Source organism: Vanderwaltozyma polyspora, genomic scaffold (assembly GCF_000150035.1).
Source record: "Vanderwaltozyma polyspora DSM 70294 KpolScaffold284 genomic scaffold, whole genome shotgun sequence".
Lineage (NCBI taxonomy): Eukaryota > Fungi > Ascomycota > Saccharomycetes > Saccharomycetales > Saccharomycetaceae > Vanderwaltozyma > Vanderwaltozyma polyspora.
In genome coordinates, this window is record NW_001834529.1 from 1 (window position 1) to 17,853 (window position 17,853).

At 32.6% G+C, this 17,853-nt stretch overlaps 5 protein-coding genes and 1 non-coding gene across 6 annotated transcripts; 3 read left to right on the top strand and 3 right to left on the bottom strand.

Annotated features, from left to right (window-relative positions):
• Positions 1 to 135: 135 nt before the first annotated feature.
• On the bottom strand, positions 136 to 207 carry Kpol_284trna1. Its single transcript has one exon. It is a non-coding gene; the product is annotated as a tRNA-Thr (tRNA).
• Positions 208 to 1,324: 1,117 nt separating this feature from the next.
• On the bottom strand, positions 1,325 to 3,010 carry CTT1 (catalase T; the record flags this gene model as incomplete). Its single annotated transcript, XM_001642362.1, has 1 exon — positions 1,325 to 3,010. One exon carries the CDS (start codon positions 3,008 to 3,010, stop codon positions 1,325 to 1,327), a length of 1,686 nt encoding a protein of 561 aa, XP_001642412.1.
• Positions 3,011 to 7,292: 4,282 nt separating this feature from the next.
• On the bottom strand, positions 7,293 to 8,513 carry RPN7 (proteasome regulatory particle lid subunit RPN7; the record flags this gene model as incomplete). The annotated part of the gene is made up of 1 exon (XM_001642363.1): positions 7,293 to 8,513. One exon carries the CDS (start codon positions 8,511 to 8,513, stop codon positions 7,293 to 7,295), a length of 1,221 nt encoding a protein of 406 aa, XP_001642413.1.
• A 3,104-nt stretch (positions 8,514 to 11,617) lies between these two features.
• Positions 11,618 to 12,628, top strand: PIL1 (lipid-binding protein PIL1; the record flags this gene model as incomplete). The annotated part of the gene is made up of 1 exon (XM_001642364.1): positions 11,618 to 12,628. One exon carries the CDS (start codon positions 11,618 to 11,620, stop codon positions 12,626 to 12,628), a length of 1,011 nt encoding a protein of 336 aa, XP_001642414.1.
• A 595-nt stretch (positions 12,629 to 13,223) lies between these two features.
• Positions 13,224 to 15,815, top strand: COG4 (Golgi transport complex subunit COG4; the record flags this gene model as incomplete). The annotated part of the gene is made up of 1 exon (XM_001642365.1): positions 13,224 to 15,815. One exon carries the CDS (start codon positions 13,224 to 13,226, stop codon positions 15,813 to 15,815), a length of 2,592 nt encoding a protein of 863 aa, XP_001642415.1.
• Positions 15,816 to 16,269: 454 nt separating this feature from the next.
• GCD2 (translation initiation factor eIF2B subunit delta) lies at positions 16,270 to 17,853 on the top strand (the record flags this gene model as incomplete). Its single annotated transcript, XM_001642366.1, has 1 exon — positions 16,270 to 17,853. A coding segment is annotated over one exon (1,584 nt), but the record flags the coding sequence as incomplete, so codon positions are not given.

Consider the following 17,853-nt stretch of genomic DNA (forward strand, 5'->3'; position numbering starts at 1 on the left):
TAAATATTAAATCATCTAGCTCTGCAATATGTAATTTATTGACCAAGTGAGGTGTGGTTAGTAAATATTTACGTTCTTTTTTCACTATAATTAGTAGTGGAGAAAAACAAAAAGTAATTGTTTAAAAAAATCAAATGCCACCTGCCAGAATTGAACTAGCGACCTTTGCATTACAAGTGCAACGCTCTACCACTAAGCTAAGGAGGCAAAATCTTGGTTGAAGTGTGCACTTAACTGATTCGAGGGCAGCTATTACTTCTATATAGAAATGAAAACACTATAGCTTCATTATTTTCCCTTAAGAGTCCATATTAACCCTTTTAATTAGCAGTTGGAGCATTGATATACAGAAATCCCTCATTACCTCCATCATGAACAAAATCTAAGTTACATAATATTCATAAAATAAATCTAAATACTGTCGTTGGATATGTGGTACATAGTTACATGCCAAATATTCTGAACATTTTTTATTAATATCCGCAGAATTAGTAATCAATTTCTAGGTATCTTGTTTGTAATCCATCAAATGCTGTGTCCAATTGCCTTCTGTGTAATTGGTAACCAACGTGCACCCACAATTTCTGTCACTATATATTGTTACAAAGATATTTGCTGCACCCATATGAGCCTGAATGGTTGTTAATAATTATTATGGCCTCTATTAATGCTTATAAAATTTTAATTTGATCGATAGTAAACCCTTTAGACAATATTATAAAGATCATTAGTAACACGAAAAAAACATTCCAAGGTGAAAATTATATCAATGTAAGTTAATTTTTCCTCTACAAATAAACTATTCATTGTATTTTATTTAATAGAAATACAATATGCTATTATCTGATTATTAAATGAAATGAAATAGTATCTATAATTTAAATAAAAAGCAATAGTAATTCTTTAAAATCTGAAATTATCTTTTCCCACTTACTTGCCTCCCTACTAAGTACATTCCAAGGTTATCGATGCTGACACTTCAAATTATATTCGAAGAATCGGCATATAGGAAGTTATTTTATAATAAAACAACAAAATTTTCATATTAACATAGTAATTAAATCGGAGTAGTATCATATATACAAATCAGAGTTCTTTCAAATCCTTCTATATAATAAAATCGAAATCAACTAATGTTGATTTAACTGATTCCACTTTTTTTTAAAGAAATCTGCTAAAATAACTATTTTATCTAACCGAATAGAAGACTTATAATAAATATTTAAATACTATGATAAATTAAAAATAGTCTTAAGTAAATAATTGTTCATAAAAGATTTATTTGATTCATCTGGTTTATTCCATGATTAACTAATTCACAAGCTTAGAATGGAGAAGAAATACCGATGGCATTAGCGTAACCTTCCAAATCAACTGGGACCCATTGGACACCCAAACCCAAAGCTAGCTTGGCACCCAAGTCTTGGTTCAACAAACCAAAGTATTGAGCAACTCTCAATTTCAATTCATCGTTACCAGCGTTGGAAGCATGAGCAACAACGTTTTCGATGAAAGCTCTTCTGGAAGAATCATCAAAGACCTTTTCGTACAAAGCTCTTGGTTGTTCGAAATCTAATGGAGAGATACCGTTAATAGTATAGTAATCATTTAGTTTAGCGTCAATGGCATTTTCGTGTCTGGTTCTTTCAGCTTCTTGTTGTTGAATGTAAGTTTGTTCATCAACATCCAAAACCAAACCCTTGAACTTGTTAGCGTACAATTGAGAAGTAGTCAAATCCTTGAATTGAATCTTAGCATTAGCTTGATTGGAAATGTAGTTTGGCAAGGAACCTTGGTTGTACATTTGCATTGGACCATCTCTTTGGAAGTTGGTAGCAGCATATGGACACTTCATTGGAGCATCGTAGAATGGAGCATTTGGAGATTCATTGTTCAAATTCAAGTTTCTTGGTCTATTGATTGGTAATTGGGTGAAGTTAGCACCTAATCTGTGACGTTGAGTATCTGGGTATGAGTACAATCTTGTTTGTAAAACGTTATCGTTAGATGGTTCGATACCTGGGATACAAGTGTTAGATGGAGAGAAAGCAATTTGTTCAATTTCAGCGAAGTAGTTGTCAATGTTTTCAGTCAAAGTAATCTTACCGAATTTTCTCAATGGGAATTGAGCATGTGGCCAAACCTTAGTCAAATCGTTAACGGAGTATCTAAATTCTTCAGCTTGTTTTGGAGTCATGGTTTGAACATAACAAGAGTAGGTTAGTTTTTCACCATTCTTCAATTGCTTGAATAACTTGTCAAAGTTGTAATCTGGTTTTTCACCACTTAATTTAGAAGCTTCAACAGAGGTCAAAGTTTCGAAACCAGTGTCAGATAAGACATGGAATTGAACATAAGTCAAGTCACCTTGTTCGTTAATCATCTTGAAGGTGTGACCAGAGTAAGCGTTCATACTAGCCCAGGAAGCTGGAGTACCTCTTGGACCGAACATATAAGTGATTTGATGGATAGATTCTGGGTTTTGAACTAAGTAATCCCAGAACATGTTAGAGTCTTCACCGTTGTTCAAGTGAGTTTGTGGGTTACGCTTTTGGGTGTGAATGAAATGTGGGAACTTGTTACCATCTCTGATGAAGAAGATTGGAGTGTTGTTGAAAACCCAATCGTGGTTACCCCATTCAGTGTAGAACTTGAAAGAGAAACCTCTTGGATCTCTGGCGGTATCTGGAGTACCGGATTCACCACCAACGGTAGAAACACGGATCATACCTGGACATTTGTAACCAACAGTTTGGTATGGAGCGGCAAAAGTAATGTCACTCAAAGAATCGGTCAATTCGAATTCGAATCTAGCACCACCACCCTTAGCGTGGACAACTCTTTCTGGAATTCTTTCTCTGTCAAAGTGACTGATGGATTCAATCAAGTTGGTATCTTGCAACAAAATTGGACCTTGTGGTCTAGACAATCTAGCACCATATGGGTGATGACTGTAAGAAAAACCGTTAGCACCGGAGTAGGCTAATGGTGAGTTGTTATTGTTAGACATTTTTTAATTTATTAAAAAGAATTATAAATTCTTATTGGTTTTATTTGCAATAAAGGAAATTAAGAATTGAATTAAAAAAAGGGAAAAATGATAATTGGAAAAAAGTTCAAAGTTTCTTATTGTTCAAAATTTTACGGTTATATATATGATTTTTTTTTTGATTAATTCATAATTTCGAAATTAATATTATTTAGACATTTTTATTATTTATTCTAATCCAACATCGATAGTAATAGAGCATTGCAGGAAGTTGAATACCTTAATAGTTTGAGGTATAAAAAAGCCTGAAAGAAATAGTGTGTGTAAGTATGGAATATTTCATAGACAGAAAGGACTGGAGAGAGACAAAGAGTTTAACAAAATTTTGTATATACTAAAAATATTATAAATTATATAAATTTAAATTTAATTGCCTTTGGCTTTCCCCCTACCCTTCCAACTGTGGAGTCCAGCAAAAACGTTGTTAAAGCATCTTACGAATCAGGATTAATTTAGCCTTCACATCCTTTTTCATGATGAAATCATGAATTTTAACATAATTTCGATTTGGCTTATTTTGTGCCTAGAACCATTGAGACAAGGAAACTTTGTAAAGCACAATTAAAATTATGTTGGTAATATGTAGACAAAGTATGTAAAACTACAACAAGCTGTTAGTCTCTGTCGTAGCAATTGAACATAAATGCAATACATTTCAGAAACCGAAAAGCTAAAAGGACTAAAAAATAATATTTCAAATCGTTATTTTTTGCTTAATAAGTTTATGGTCTGAAGCCAGACCCAATTGAAAAAGAAAGCCAATGGATGAAGATAAAATAATTTCAGAAGAACGTAGTACTTACGCAATGCTTTGCCAGTGCAATTGAAGTAGAGAAGCAATAGAGTCGGTAATTAATTTTACCAGACAAAACTTGAAATCGAAAACAAAAAAAAAATAAAGGTTTTGCTTCTAATGCATCGCAGTGGTGGGGAGTAGAGGAAGAAACTGAGATGGATATAGTTAATTCAATGCATAAAAAAAAATAATCGTACTTTTTAGCTGAATGAAAATTGAATTATTTACTGCATTGGATTATTAAGAGATGGCTAGATGAGTGGTCGTATTAACTAAGTCTAAAAAAATATTGATAATGTATAAGCTCGGAAGTACTCTTTCATAGAGGTTAGAGATTCAAGATGAGAAGAAGAGCGAGGAAGTGAAGAAGCTAGATTTTTTATTTTTTTCGTTAGTGGAATTGTTCTACAAGTTAGCTTTTTTGTTTGTTTAAGTTACTAATAGTTATTATTATACAGTCATTTGTTAATTATGCCGAGCAGAAATCGCTCAGATTTAGATGTAGTCAACGAGGAACGAGGACGCTTTTTGTTGAAGTACGTATAAAGTTAAACCAGGGGCATGAGCATTTTGGTTGGACAGTTTTATATTCTACGCTTCTAATAAAACACTAGAGATATTTGTAGTGATAATGAAAACTTGATCACCAAACGAATCAGATTAAACAGAATTTTTCAATTTTTTAGGTATTTGATATTTTTTAGGTATTTGATATATATTTTTTTTCGAGTATGAAATCGGTTAAAGGTGCCTCCTCTTGTAACAATATTGAATAGTCTTCTACATTTTAGTCTAACGGTCTATAATTATCGTCTATTAAGTAATTAAATTTAGAGAAACTTTTGTACAATCTCAATGGGTTTTCTTTAAAAAAAAGGATAAGAGTTAAAACAAAATCCATTGAGAGAATAAAACCGAAGATTAATTTACGTTACAATAGATTCGGAATTAGCTGTGCTCTTGTGGAATAAGCTAACCATCCGGAAAGTATCTAAAACAATTTTAACAAAGTAGAGAGACACACAAACGAATCAGAGTTGAATTGTTGAACAGGAGAATTGAGATTTTATCGGATATTATAATAAATGAAGTAGCAAGGTTCCAATTGGAATATTATATGAATTTAGTACAGACCTAGTAACCAGACTATAGTATAATATTCCGAGACATTAAGCCACAACAGCTCGTAGAGGATAACGTCTAACAATAGTAAAAACTACTGTTAATTAGTTTTAGTCTACTCTCTTCCTCTTAAGATACATGACAAGACAAGCTCCTCTTTTAGTTTTATAGTATTGAATGTAATTTTCACATTATGCTTTTTTTTCTTTATAGTTTGGGTTTCTCGCCAATGAGAATGGATACTTACGAATGTTAATCGAACGATAAGTTGTTGTTTGGCCCAGCTAGGTTTTAAGATTGCAATTTTGAGAGATCAGTCAAAGTCAGGGTTTCCTTATTGTCGTATATTTGGAAGTGCAATTGTGACATGTAAGAGAATGAATTGTATCTCAAAACTATCCATGTAATATTGTTTTACGAGGCTGGGCCTCGTAAAACAATTTCTTAAATATATGGTGATTAAATGGAAAGATATACTAGAATTTCTTGGATATATGAGCAAACGGCGGTTTCCTGGTAAGCGTGTATTGATAATCTGTAAGAGGTTAGTCGAGTGAATTACAATCGCAAGAATCGATTAGTTTTCTATCGGAGTGAAATAAAAAAAACATCAAAACTATCATATGCTATCAATCAAATGACAAGTTTTAGATTGTATGATAATGAGTTCGGGTAAACCATTGTTTTTTCAATGGTATATGCTTCCGTGAATTAATGGCTCTGTTTTTTCATTAATGAAGGAATTAATAGTGAAACTGTTTATTGACCTTTTAATTATAACAAGAATAATCAAAATATTACCTATTATGAGGATGACACTGTGCCGTCATCCTCATCCCAACATCCTTGCTTTTCTTTAAGTGTAGTTGTAGAAAACAATCTATTTTAGCTAATTAAGATAGAATAGAAGGATAAATAATCATTTCATTTATCATCATGCTGTCACAAGAAAGGAATTATAAAAGAAAAGAGAGCAAATTTATGATAGTAAGCTCCAGCAAGCTCACTTCATTACATTATAATACTTTATTGAATAAGCAAATAGATAAGAATAGTTAGATCTTAGATTATCCCTTATCAACAATGACATTAGTGACAACTAACTAAATCGAGATCTCAAAGATGCTGACGAGTAAAATTCATAATTACAAATTCATCCAAATCATACGAATAATCGGGCGGACTCGAAAATGCAGTGATGCCAGACTTATGTATAGTAACCAAAAAAAAAGCACATTAAGAAAAATGAAGGTCCTTCTTGATGTAACGAGGTATTTTTCTACAGACACTACCGAGGCGCAATTATAATACGAAGACAAAGACCGTCACCTCACGGAGGAGGGTACCGAACGGAAAATAAGTCTATTTTTGAGATAGGAAAGAAAATAGCCGTGGAATCTATTATGACGAATGTTTGTTGCTCAAAAAGTGTGCAAGAAAAGAAAAAAAAAAGGTGGGAAAATTAGAGGAGGAAGAATAAAAACGATTAAAACGGAAATATATCACGATAATAATACCACTTTCAGTTTTTGAGATGGATACCAGAACAGAGAAAGAATAAATTTGGGAATGAAATTATTGAGCTGGGGATGGGAAAGGGGAGGGGGGCGGATTATATTAGTGGGAGATAACGGAAATAAATAAATCAGTATTTAACGTATTGTTTTTGATTTATACACGCGTTTAAGGGAGACGCAAATGAGAGAAAAAAGGGGGACAGAGAGAGACAAGAGGGGCAGGAACTATAGTAATTATCAAGACAAAATAGAAATAAAAAAGATGAGAAAAAAGAAATTTAGGGGTCCTTTATGGATTAATATTTTTCTTATTCAACTAGAAGATAGAGGGGTAAGTTATTATGAATTGTAACTGTTCGTATCAACAACGAGAGCCGATTGAGAGCACACGTTTCTTTATTGTTTTCTCAAGAGAGAGAGAGAGTGTGTGTGTGTCCTGTGGCTGGATGTATTAGAAATTCTGGTTTGTCTGGTCCTGCCCTATTTTTACTAACTTTTTCTTTTATTTCAGCGGTTAGCTTATTGACGTAATAAAATCAATTGCTTGTTTATTTCTTTGTAGGCAAAAGATTCTGGCTTTTATCCTTTTCTGTTAATGTTGGGTATCCCTTTTTCTTTCCATAACTATTATCTAGAAATAGATACACGTGACATACACACACATACACACATACATCGGCTAATGGTTATATTTTTATTACTACAGTTTACTTTTCAATTTATATCGAATTGTTAATCAAAAATGTATGTAAATTAATATAATGAAATTAATCAATTTAAAATTAAAAAATTATACAATTGTAACTAATCAGGCTACTCTTTCTGATGATCCTGTTAATTTAACTGCAGTTCCATATTTTTGTAATTTTGTTAATAGACCATCACTTTGTTTGATTAATAAATGATATTGCGAATTCTTATTATCAGGTCTATTTGTGTCAACAATACCATTTACTCTGTCAATAATACAGTTTAATTGCTTATTTGGAATGAATTTTCCTAAATCATTATCCAAAAATTCAACAGAAACACCGAAAGCACTCGCCATTGATTTCAAAGATAACGTTTTATAAGATTCTAATAATTGTTCATATACTTTTCTTCTCATTTTTCTCATGAAATAATCCGCATGTTTGTTTAAGTATTTACATGGCAATAATACTTTTTCATGAGTCTCTAATAAGAATGGGAAAAAACTTGAATAATCACAAGTATATAATGAAATTGTTAATGAAGAAATTGTTTGTAATGCAGTATTTGAAGAAATTAAAGATAATAATTCTGGTGAATCTATAATTTTTAATTTTAAATCAGTTCTTTGTAAAACGAATAGACCTGTTACAGAAGCATAAGTTGCTAAATTTTCATAAGAGATCAACTCATTTGAAGTGAAAGTAGCTAAAGAATCTACTAATAAATTAGCGGCTTCGTCAAAGTCCCTAGTTGCCATACAATAAATACCTTTATAAGTTTTATATCTATTTCTTCTTTCCCAATCACCACCACCTTTTTCCAACATTGAGTTGATCAAGTCTAATTTTTCTTTTACAAAGATATAATCGTTATAAAAGAAGCCCAATCTTGTAATTGTCAACATTATATCGATTTTTGCACCTGTTGAGATTTCTTTTGACATAGCGATTTCCAAATTTTCTATAGCATTCTCTTTGTCTCCAATCTGGGCATAGTATTCACCTAATTTGATGTAAGCTTGGGCTTGTTCCAACTCACCTTCATCGTTTTTATCAATTTTAATTAAATTTTCCTTTAATTCATTAATTTTAATATTATTTTCATTAACCAAATTTTGGTATAGGTTATCGTCAAAAACCAAAACATTTTTTAGATATGAATCAGTTAAATACTTATAGTAAGGGGCCATATGTAAGGATTCTACTTTTGATAGTAAAGATAATTTGGAGTCATTATGTAAATGTGATAAAGTTGGTTGCGATAGCACGAAAGCCAATTCAGATATTTCATAGTCGGGTACTTTACTTACGGTGGTGTCGATATAATTTTCCTCCATTCTTTTTTTCTTGTATGTATGTATATGGTTCTGGTATTCTATTTATCTGATAGAGTTGGTTTGATGGAATCAATTACACCTTGTTAAACCTTTATATTGAATTTGTATATGTACTTGTACTTGTTTGCCACCCACCCATTAATTATTTGTAAAATTAAGTTGACTTTTTTTTTTTTATTTTTAAAATTAGACGAAAATTGAAGATATGTTCAAGCCGGGTAATAAAAATGGATATCCATCTGTTAATTGTATCACATGATATAAAACCGGGTAAGTTGTTAATTAGAAGACAAGAAAGCGAAAACGAAAAAGAGAAAGAGAAAGAGGAAGAAGTACCGGGTAATAAAAGAGCAAAAATAAAAAGGAATCGCGTCATATAAAGGGCTGGTGTCGAAAAGAAAGAATTAGCCGCCATGAAATTGAAAACATACAAGAAGCCGAGAACAAACCTTTACATTACATTGCTGTTACACACCAACACCACCTGACCACATGTCTGTATATTGATTTATTTGAATTTCAAGTTAATCTTTTTTCTTTTTTTTTCTTTTTTTTTTTTTTTTTATTGATCTATCAATTTGGTTTGCAAAGTAGCGAAATAGACAAACACAGTCACATTTTTATTTCTATTAATTCTTTCATTGTTATTGTATTACCTTAACCTGCTATGCAATTGTTTTAGCCCTTGTTCAGTTTCAATTTGTTGATTTGTTTTAAGTATCTTCCCTTCCCTCCCCCCCTTCACCAACTTATATCCCAATCCCCCCCTGACACACACACAATAAAGCTAAAATGATTCAAAAAATACTACATTAACATAACATAACACAGCATAGCATACCCAAAATAAGTGGTTGTGGTTGTGGTTGCGTTTGCGATTGCGATTGCGATTGCGTTTTGTACTGGCCCTTGATACGCAAAACAACCACCACCAACAACACCACTTGGGAAAGGGAGAGAGGGGAGGGAGATGTTTATATGATTGCTGAAAAGGGAGACCAGTCAGCAAAAATGGCAAAAGAGAGTTGGCTGCGTAGAACACGATAGTATGTCTGCAAAATTCGCGTGGGCCGGGTGACATATCTGATATAATACAGAGAGACACGAAGTAAATGTCTGCTTCTGGTGGGTACACCAACGAAACTTTTCTCCCTTGTTGGCCTGTCCCGTAGCGGTTATCCTCTCGTACGTACGTCATTTTAAAGAAAACGAAAACGAAAACAAAACAAGAGAAAAATTAAAAAAAAAAAAAATAAAAAATAAAATAAAACACCAGCCACTCGAATTCTGAATTCTTTGTTTTTCCATAGACATCACGACGTAGCAGACACAACACCTTCGCGCTGTCTGCTTATTACCAGAGAGAGCCAAAACCAAAACCAAAACCAAAACCAAAGCCAGATAAGGGGACACATATCAAAATTATTATATTTCTGCTGCTGCTGCCGTTGTTGCTAATATTGTTGTTGTTGTTTTTCTTCCCCCCCTCCTCTACGGCCGGTTCCTCGACCTGCCGTGGGTCTCCCCACTCAAATTTATTTTTTGTTCAGTGCTCCGCTCAGTTCACTCCATGTCATCTCGCTTTAATTTTCAGAGCATTCATTTCTGTTTAATTTTGTTCCACTGTTCGTTCGTCCAGGGAGAGACAGAGAGAACCCACCACCACCACTCACACTTGCACTCAGAAAGAAGCGGTGAGGGCCGGGGAGGGGATGTTTGGCGGCGGAACAGACAGACAGACAGAGTATATTGCACGTACACAGCCTGTTTATTGTTTTTATTTTTTATTTTTTATTTTTTATTTGTTTTCCATTTCTCTTCACCACCAGTCCAAGTCCCAAACCTGGGATTCGTCTTAGATTAACCTCAGTTTTAGCTGGTGAGCCTGCCCTTCCTTTCAACGTTCCCCCACTAACTTGTGTCTGGGTCTTGCAACCGTTTTGTTTTATTTTATTTTATTTTATTTCTGTCCGTTCGTTCGTTCGTTCGTTGTCGTCCCACCCATCCCCGTTGCTCTCTTTTCTGGTTCCACCCGTACCGGAACGGCAAACAGAGAGAAACGTAACGTAACGTAACGTAACGTAACGCTATGGCATGGTACGCTACAAACCACACTAACTTTCGATCAGACTGCTGGCTGGTTAACTTGAACAGACCTTTATTCTTTCACTGATAACTAAAATTAACAATGCTGGTGGCAGGCGGGGGTAGGTGGGTATTTCGAAAGACTGTTGTTTTATTGTGCTATGCTATGCTATGCTAGTATTCTATATACCTTGGATAATACCATGTATGTATGTATGTATGTACGCTAAGCTAAATACTATAATGATATATGCTATATTCTATATGCTATATTCTATATGCTGTTTTGGAAATATTGGAAATTGGAAATTAAGAAAATTTAAGAAAATTTAAAAAAAAAAAAAATTTTTTTGGGTTTGCTGTTAATTATTATCTTATATCGTAAGGTGCACTCTCTCTCTATATATAAAAGGGAGGTATTATATTTGATTGTCCATTGTTTTTCCTTTATTTTTAGTACATTTTGGTTGGCCTATCTCTTTTTCGTTTCGCATTCATTTTTGTTCTTGTTATATATACTTTTCAATTCGATTCAATTTCAATTTCAATTTCAATTTCAAATTACATTTTTTTTATTTGCCTATTCTTAATTCGATTTTATAATTTCCTCTTCTCCTAATAACTCCACTTTTGTTAAGAATAAGGGTATATATACACACATACTTACACATATATTCAAATTATATCTTAAATCAATTGTATTACCTTTTTCCCTAATTGATTTATCCACCCGCATCAGTGCACCGCATACACCTTTTTGTCTGGCTCAATTTTTTTTGCAAAAGAAGAACAAGATACTATCTACAACGTGTATTCCTTTATATCACATATTAAACACTCAGTTATTATTGTAATATATCGATCACACTTATTCCAAACTCCCACCGTATCAAATATTCTAGAAGATTTTAAATTGAACTGAAAGTTATAATTATAACAACAAGATCAACTACTACTATAATAGAAAAAAAAAGAACTAATTTCACCTAATTTCACCTAATAATAATATATCATTCACAATGCACAGAACTTATTCTTTGAGAAACTCAAGAGCACCAACCGCTGCTCAAATACAAAACCCTCCTCCACCTCCTTCTTCCACTAAATCAAGATTCTTTGGTAAAGGTGGTATCGCCTACTCCTTCAGAAAAAACACCGCCGGTGCTTTTGGCCCTGAATTATCAAGAAAATTGTCTCAATTGGTCAAAATTGAAAAGAACGTCTTGAGATCAATGGAAATCGTCGCTAATGAAAGAAGAGACGCCGCAACCCAACTATCCGTCTGGGGTCTAGAAAACGACGACGACGTCTCAGACATCACCGACAAATTGGGTGTCTTGATCTACGAAGTCAGTGAATTGGATGACCAATTCATCGACAGATACGATCAATACAGATTGACCTTGAAGTCAATCAGAGACATCGAAGGCTCAGTACAACCTTCAAGAGAAAGAAAAGCTAAGTTGACAGATAAAATCGCGTACTTGAAATACAAGGATCCACAATCACCAAAAATTGAAATCTTGGAACAAGAATTAGTCCGTGCCGAAGCAGAATCTTTGGTCGCTGAAGCTCAATTATCAAACATCACTAGATCAAAATTAAGAGCTGCTTTTAACTACCAATTCGACTCAATCATTGAACATTCTGAAAAAATCGCCTTGATCGCAGGTTACGGGAAGGCTTTACTAGAATTATTAGATGACTCCCCTGTTACTCCTGGTGAAACAAGACCTGCTTACGACGGTTACGAAGCTTCTAAACAAATCATCATCGATGCTGAATCAGCCTTGAATGAATGGACTTTGGACTCCGCTCAAGTTAAACCAACTCTATCCTTCAAGCACGAAGAAGATATTGTCTACGATGACTACGAAGATGATGAAGACCACGTTCTAGATGATGATGAAGAAGAACACCATCATGAAGATGAAAACAACTGGGTTGAAGATGAAGAAGAAATCGAAGAAGAACAACAAGAAGATGAACCTCAAGTATCTCACGAAGAAGCTAATTCTGTAACAGCCTAAATCGATTGATTAACTGGTTTCAAAAATCGTCTATATCCATTATTGATAGTACCTAATTTATCTTTTAGGAGGTTATTTTGTTCTTTTATGTTTTAATCTAATATTGATTACATCTTAATCCACTTTTCCTACTCTCTACTTTAACACCCGTTATCTCCTTAAATCATCTTACAATTCGTCAATTTTTTTGGTCAATTTTATATACAACATATTTAATTAGGAAACCCCATTTAGATTTTTATCAACTGTATTAATGATTGTATAATTTAATTCTTATGTCTAATCAAATAAATCAGTAAACTTCAAACATATCTTCAACTTCTCATATTGCTTTGTATATCGATAATCAGTTGCATACGTGACATATTGAATTTTAATATTTCCGGGTAATAACTATCCATCTGTCTCTTTCAATTTAACATGCTTTTTTGAACACATATCAAATCTTGAAATTATGTCAATATATCTTAATTATCAAAGCTCAGCATATATACAAGAGAGATTGTGGATTAGTTACATCCAGTAATTGCTGCCCTCAATTGGACTTTTGATTGTTAGTCTTTCCTTCCTTCACCAATCCTACCAGCTTCTACCAATGGATTATTTGGATAACGATACCTCTTGGTATAACAGTGTAATTGACGGCCAGCTTTCAAAAAATTTATCAAAATATAATCAATTATTGGATAAATTGTCTACGGATTCACAAGTTAGTAAATTACAGAAGCTTTTATTAGATGATTCTAAACAGCAGATCCAAAATTTAAATACTTTTATTATTGATTCACAAAGTTTGAATAATAAAAAAATTAGAAAACTAGAATTATTAAGAACTGATTTAACTACTACTTTATCGAACTATCATAACTCATTGACAAATGTATCAAATTCAAATAATATAGCTAAAAATATTAATTTTGATATATCCAAGATTGATAATGAAAAACATTTAGTTAATAAAACTTTATCTTTCCTATCTGATATAAAAATATTGAAAAATAATATTTCAATTATATTTTATGCTTTGAATGAAAAAAATTATGAACTAGCAGCAAAATCCATAAATGAAATCAGAAAGTTACCACCAAAGATAATTAATTCAAAATTTGCCTCAAAAGTTGTACCATCAGGTGAAATACCTGATGAACCTTCAATCTTAGTAGATAGATGGTGCGATGAATTAACACAATTATTTAAAGATAAATTCAATACTGCTGCAAAAACTCAGGATATTGAAGAATTGACTTTAATGTTTAAAATGTTTCCTATGGTTGGTCAAAATGATCTAGGTTTAGAATTGTATTCAAAGTATGTTTGTGATATCATCGCTGATGAAAGTAGGAAATTAATGACATCCAGTGGTAACAATAACCTAGAAGAATCTTTGAAGAGACCCGGATTTTATTCTCAAGTATTGTTACATTTATTTAAAATCGTTTCAACCATCATCAACGAACATTCAAAAATTATTGCTGGTTCATATGGTAAGCATCACATGTCTCATATAATGGAAAAAGTTCAAAAAGAAGCTGATCTACAAGCAGGATTAATATTAGACATATTTATGGAGACTAAGAATCTAAACCACCTAGTTTCTGATATTAATGAATGGAATCAATTGCAACAGAAGATTGCTCAGAGAGATTCATTGAGAAGGAAAAACTTAAATTACAACCAAAATGACAATTACCAAAGTGATGATGATTTAGCTAATGAAATCAGTGATATTCCAGATATATCGATTAATGATATCTCAATTTTAATCAACGAGTTCTCACAAATCCTACAAAATTGGTCAATGTATTCCAGATTCTATTCGGTTAGATGGAATGAATTTAATGATATAGAAACAATCGTATTGACTATTCCACCGTCCATCTCAGAAGGTCAATTTACTGCAAAATTGCAACAAGATGGATTTTTAAATTCATTTGAGACTATCGTTCTCTATCATTTGAACAGATCATTTAACAATTCAATTTCTATAGAAGAATTACCTTCGATTAATGATATTATTCAACAAAGAACAACAGTGAGAAAACATAAAGAAGTTTCATCATACCCAATATCTTCAGTTTTGGAAGACTTAATCCTATTGATTAGAAAAAATTTGATTGTTACTGTCAACACAGGCCAATTCACATTATTATCACATTTCTTAGATCAGTTAGCTAAGTTTATTCAAAATCAATATTTGGTTAAATTTTTACAAAATAAATTTAAGACTTTACAGAAAAGGTTAAACGCTTCATTAAGTTTAAAATTATATTCACCTAAAGACGAGGGTGCTGCTACTAATATTTCTCAATCATCAAAATCATCATCATTATTATCTCATGATTATTCTAGTACGAAATTATCAAAGTTGGGATTTGATTTCAGAGGGGCAGCTGCTAGTGCATTTACAAACATTCAATCTAATATCCAAGCCGTTGTATCTGATGAAGATGGTGTACTATCTCTACATCATTATTTGATATATGTCAATACTCTATATTTGAATGTTGTATTTATTCATAAAATTCTATCCGTTGAAATCTTGGAAGATAATCCAAGAATGATGAAGGATAATTTCCCATTTAATAATGATGCAAAAGAATTAATTGAAAAAATCAAAGCCTGTGAAAGTTTAGTCAAATCACAAAATGAAAAATTACAAAAATGGTCAATTAAGTATTTATTTGAAAATGTTATTAAACCAAAAATTAATACAATGACAAATAATTTATTTGTAAACGGGAATGAAAATACATATATATCAGGAACCGACAGTTTTGAAGATTTATCAAAAATCAATGAATTTATACAAAAATGGAAATCTTTCATAATACCATATCAAAACGTTTTGTATGATGATGCATTCACCGAGTTATTAACATTTATTGTTAACCATATTGTTCAAACGATTCAACAAAAGATATGGACTTTACATGTTAACGATTTAGGTGCCACGAAATTAGATCGTGAATTAAGTCTATTTATTTCTACTATATGTGATATGAACTACATGTTAAGAGAAAAATTCATTACACTAACCCAAATAGTATTAATTGTTGGGTTTGACGATGATGATTTCAACCAGGAATCAAATGACGTCAAAGAAGAAATAGCAAATAGTATTAATTGGGTTTTAACTACTCAAGAACGTATTAGAGCAAGAAATTTAAAAGTAGATAAAAGACATTAAATCTAAAGGAATAATAAAAATAATAAAGTACATATATTAAATATTTTTATAGAATAAAGATATTAATCAGAGGTTATTAAATATCCTACATCAAAGGCAGCATTAGCTGTGATCTGATATTTATTAAAATCAATCAATACTTAAATGACTAGCGTCTTGATATAATGTGTCCAATATGGTTACCCGCCTTTTAAAAATAAATTTTCAATCTTTTTTTTTTTAAGTACTTTCGTTCTCAATTTGTAAAGGCCATCGTGAAGCTTTTCACAATGAGTTAACCAACTGATTTGATATTTAAAGTATATCGATACTATTAAAATAGATTATATCCACAGTCAGGAATTCGAGATTGTTTTCTACTTTAGTCACAGCATCTGTATACGCTCCCCAAGCTGATCCCTGACATATATTTGAACTATCTTTTTTATTGGCGGAAGTTTTTAATCTAAGAGAGATGTCAGAACAAGAACAGGTACAACAAAAGGATGCACCAGCTGTTATTAAGAAGGATGAAAAGCCTAAAACTACTCCTGATGCTGGTAAAAGCTCAGATGGGGATAAAAAGTTATCTAATAAGGAACTAAAAGAATTGAAAAAACAAGAAAAAGCAGCAAAAAGAGCAGCTATGAAGCAAGCTAACGGTATTACAATTGAACAACAACAGCAACAGGCTCAATTGAAGAGGGAGAAGAAACAACAGCAAAGAGAACAACAAATAAAGCAACAAGAAGAACAACAAAAGAAGAATGCAAAGAAAGCTGGGACCAAGAAAAATGTTCACAAGAGTACTTTATTTGGTCATCTAGAAACTACAGAAGAAAGAAGATCCACTATTTTGGCTTTATCAAGTGCTATCAGCTCTCCATTATCATCCAGAATTACTGCATCTGGTTTGATGGTCCCAATGGTTGCCAGTGCATTGTCAGGTACCGCTGTAAACACTACATCTTCATTAGGAACACAAGCATCCTCAAATACGTCAACTACAGCAACAAATGGTTTATCAGTAATCAGTTCCTCTACCTCTGATACTATAAAATCCGATACAGCATCCGATAACGTTGGTGCTACTACTGAGATGGCCAAGGCATTGGCATCCATATCTTTGGAATCTGAGGAATATTCCGTTGTTCCTGGTATTACATCAATTGTCCCTAACGTTATTGAAGAAGCATCAAATAGTTCTCAATTGGTATCCACCATAAAGGAATTATTAGTAAATAAAGATTTAATCCATCCTGCAATCATCCAGTTAACATTAGCTGTCATGCAATATAAAATTGTTGGGTCAATCCCACGTTGTATAGCTATGTTGGAAGCTTTTCAAATTGTCATCCAAGACTACCAAACTCCAACAGGTACTACTTTGTCCCGTAATTTAACCAATTATCTATCTCACCAAATTGATATATTGAAAAAGGCCAGACCTTTAAGTGTCACAATGGGTAATGCAATCAGATGGTTGAAACAAGAAATTTCTCTGATTGATCCATCTACTTCTGATAAGAAGGCTAAACAGGAATTATGTGAGAAGATTGCCCAATTCTCTCGTGAAAAGATTGAATTAGCAGACCAATTGATTATAGATAATGCTTCCCAACATATCGAAAATGGCACTACAATTGTAACTTATGGTGCATCTAAAGTCTTGACCGATTTGTTGGTTCACAATGCTGTTGAATTGAAAAAAGATATCCACGTTATTGTTGTCGATTCTAGACCATTATTCGAAGGTAGAAAGATGGCCACTTTCTTAAGATCCTTGGGTGTTAATGTTACATATGCTTTAATCACCAGTTTAGATGCAATCTTCAATATGAATGTTGATTATGTCTTCCTAGGCGCACATTCGATTTTATCCAATGGTTTCCTATATTCCAGAGTGGGTACTGCCATGTTAGCTATGAGTGCAAAGAGAAAGAACATTCCAGTGTTAGTTTGTTGTGAAAGTTTGAAATTTTCTCAAAGAGTTCAATTAGACAGTGTTACCTACAACGAATTAGCTGATTCAAATGATTTGGTTAACATTAACTATGAA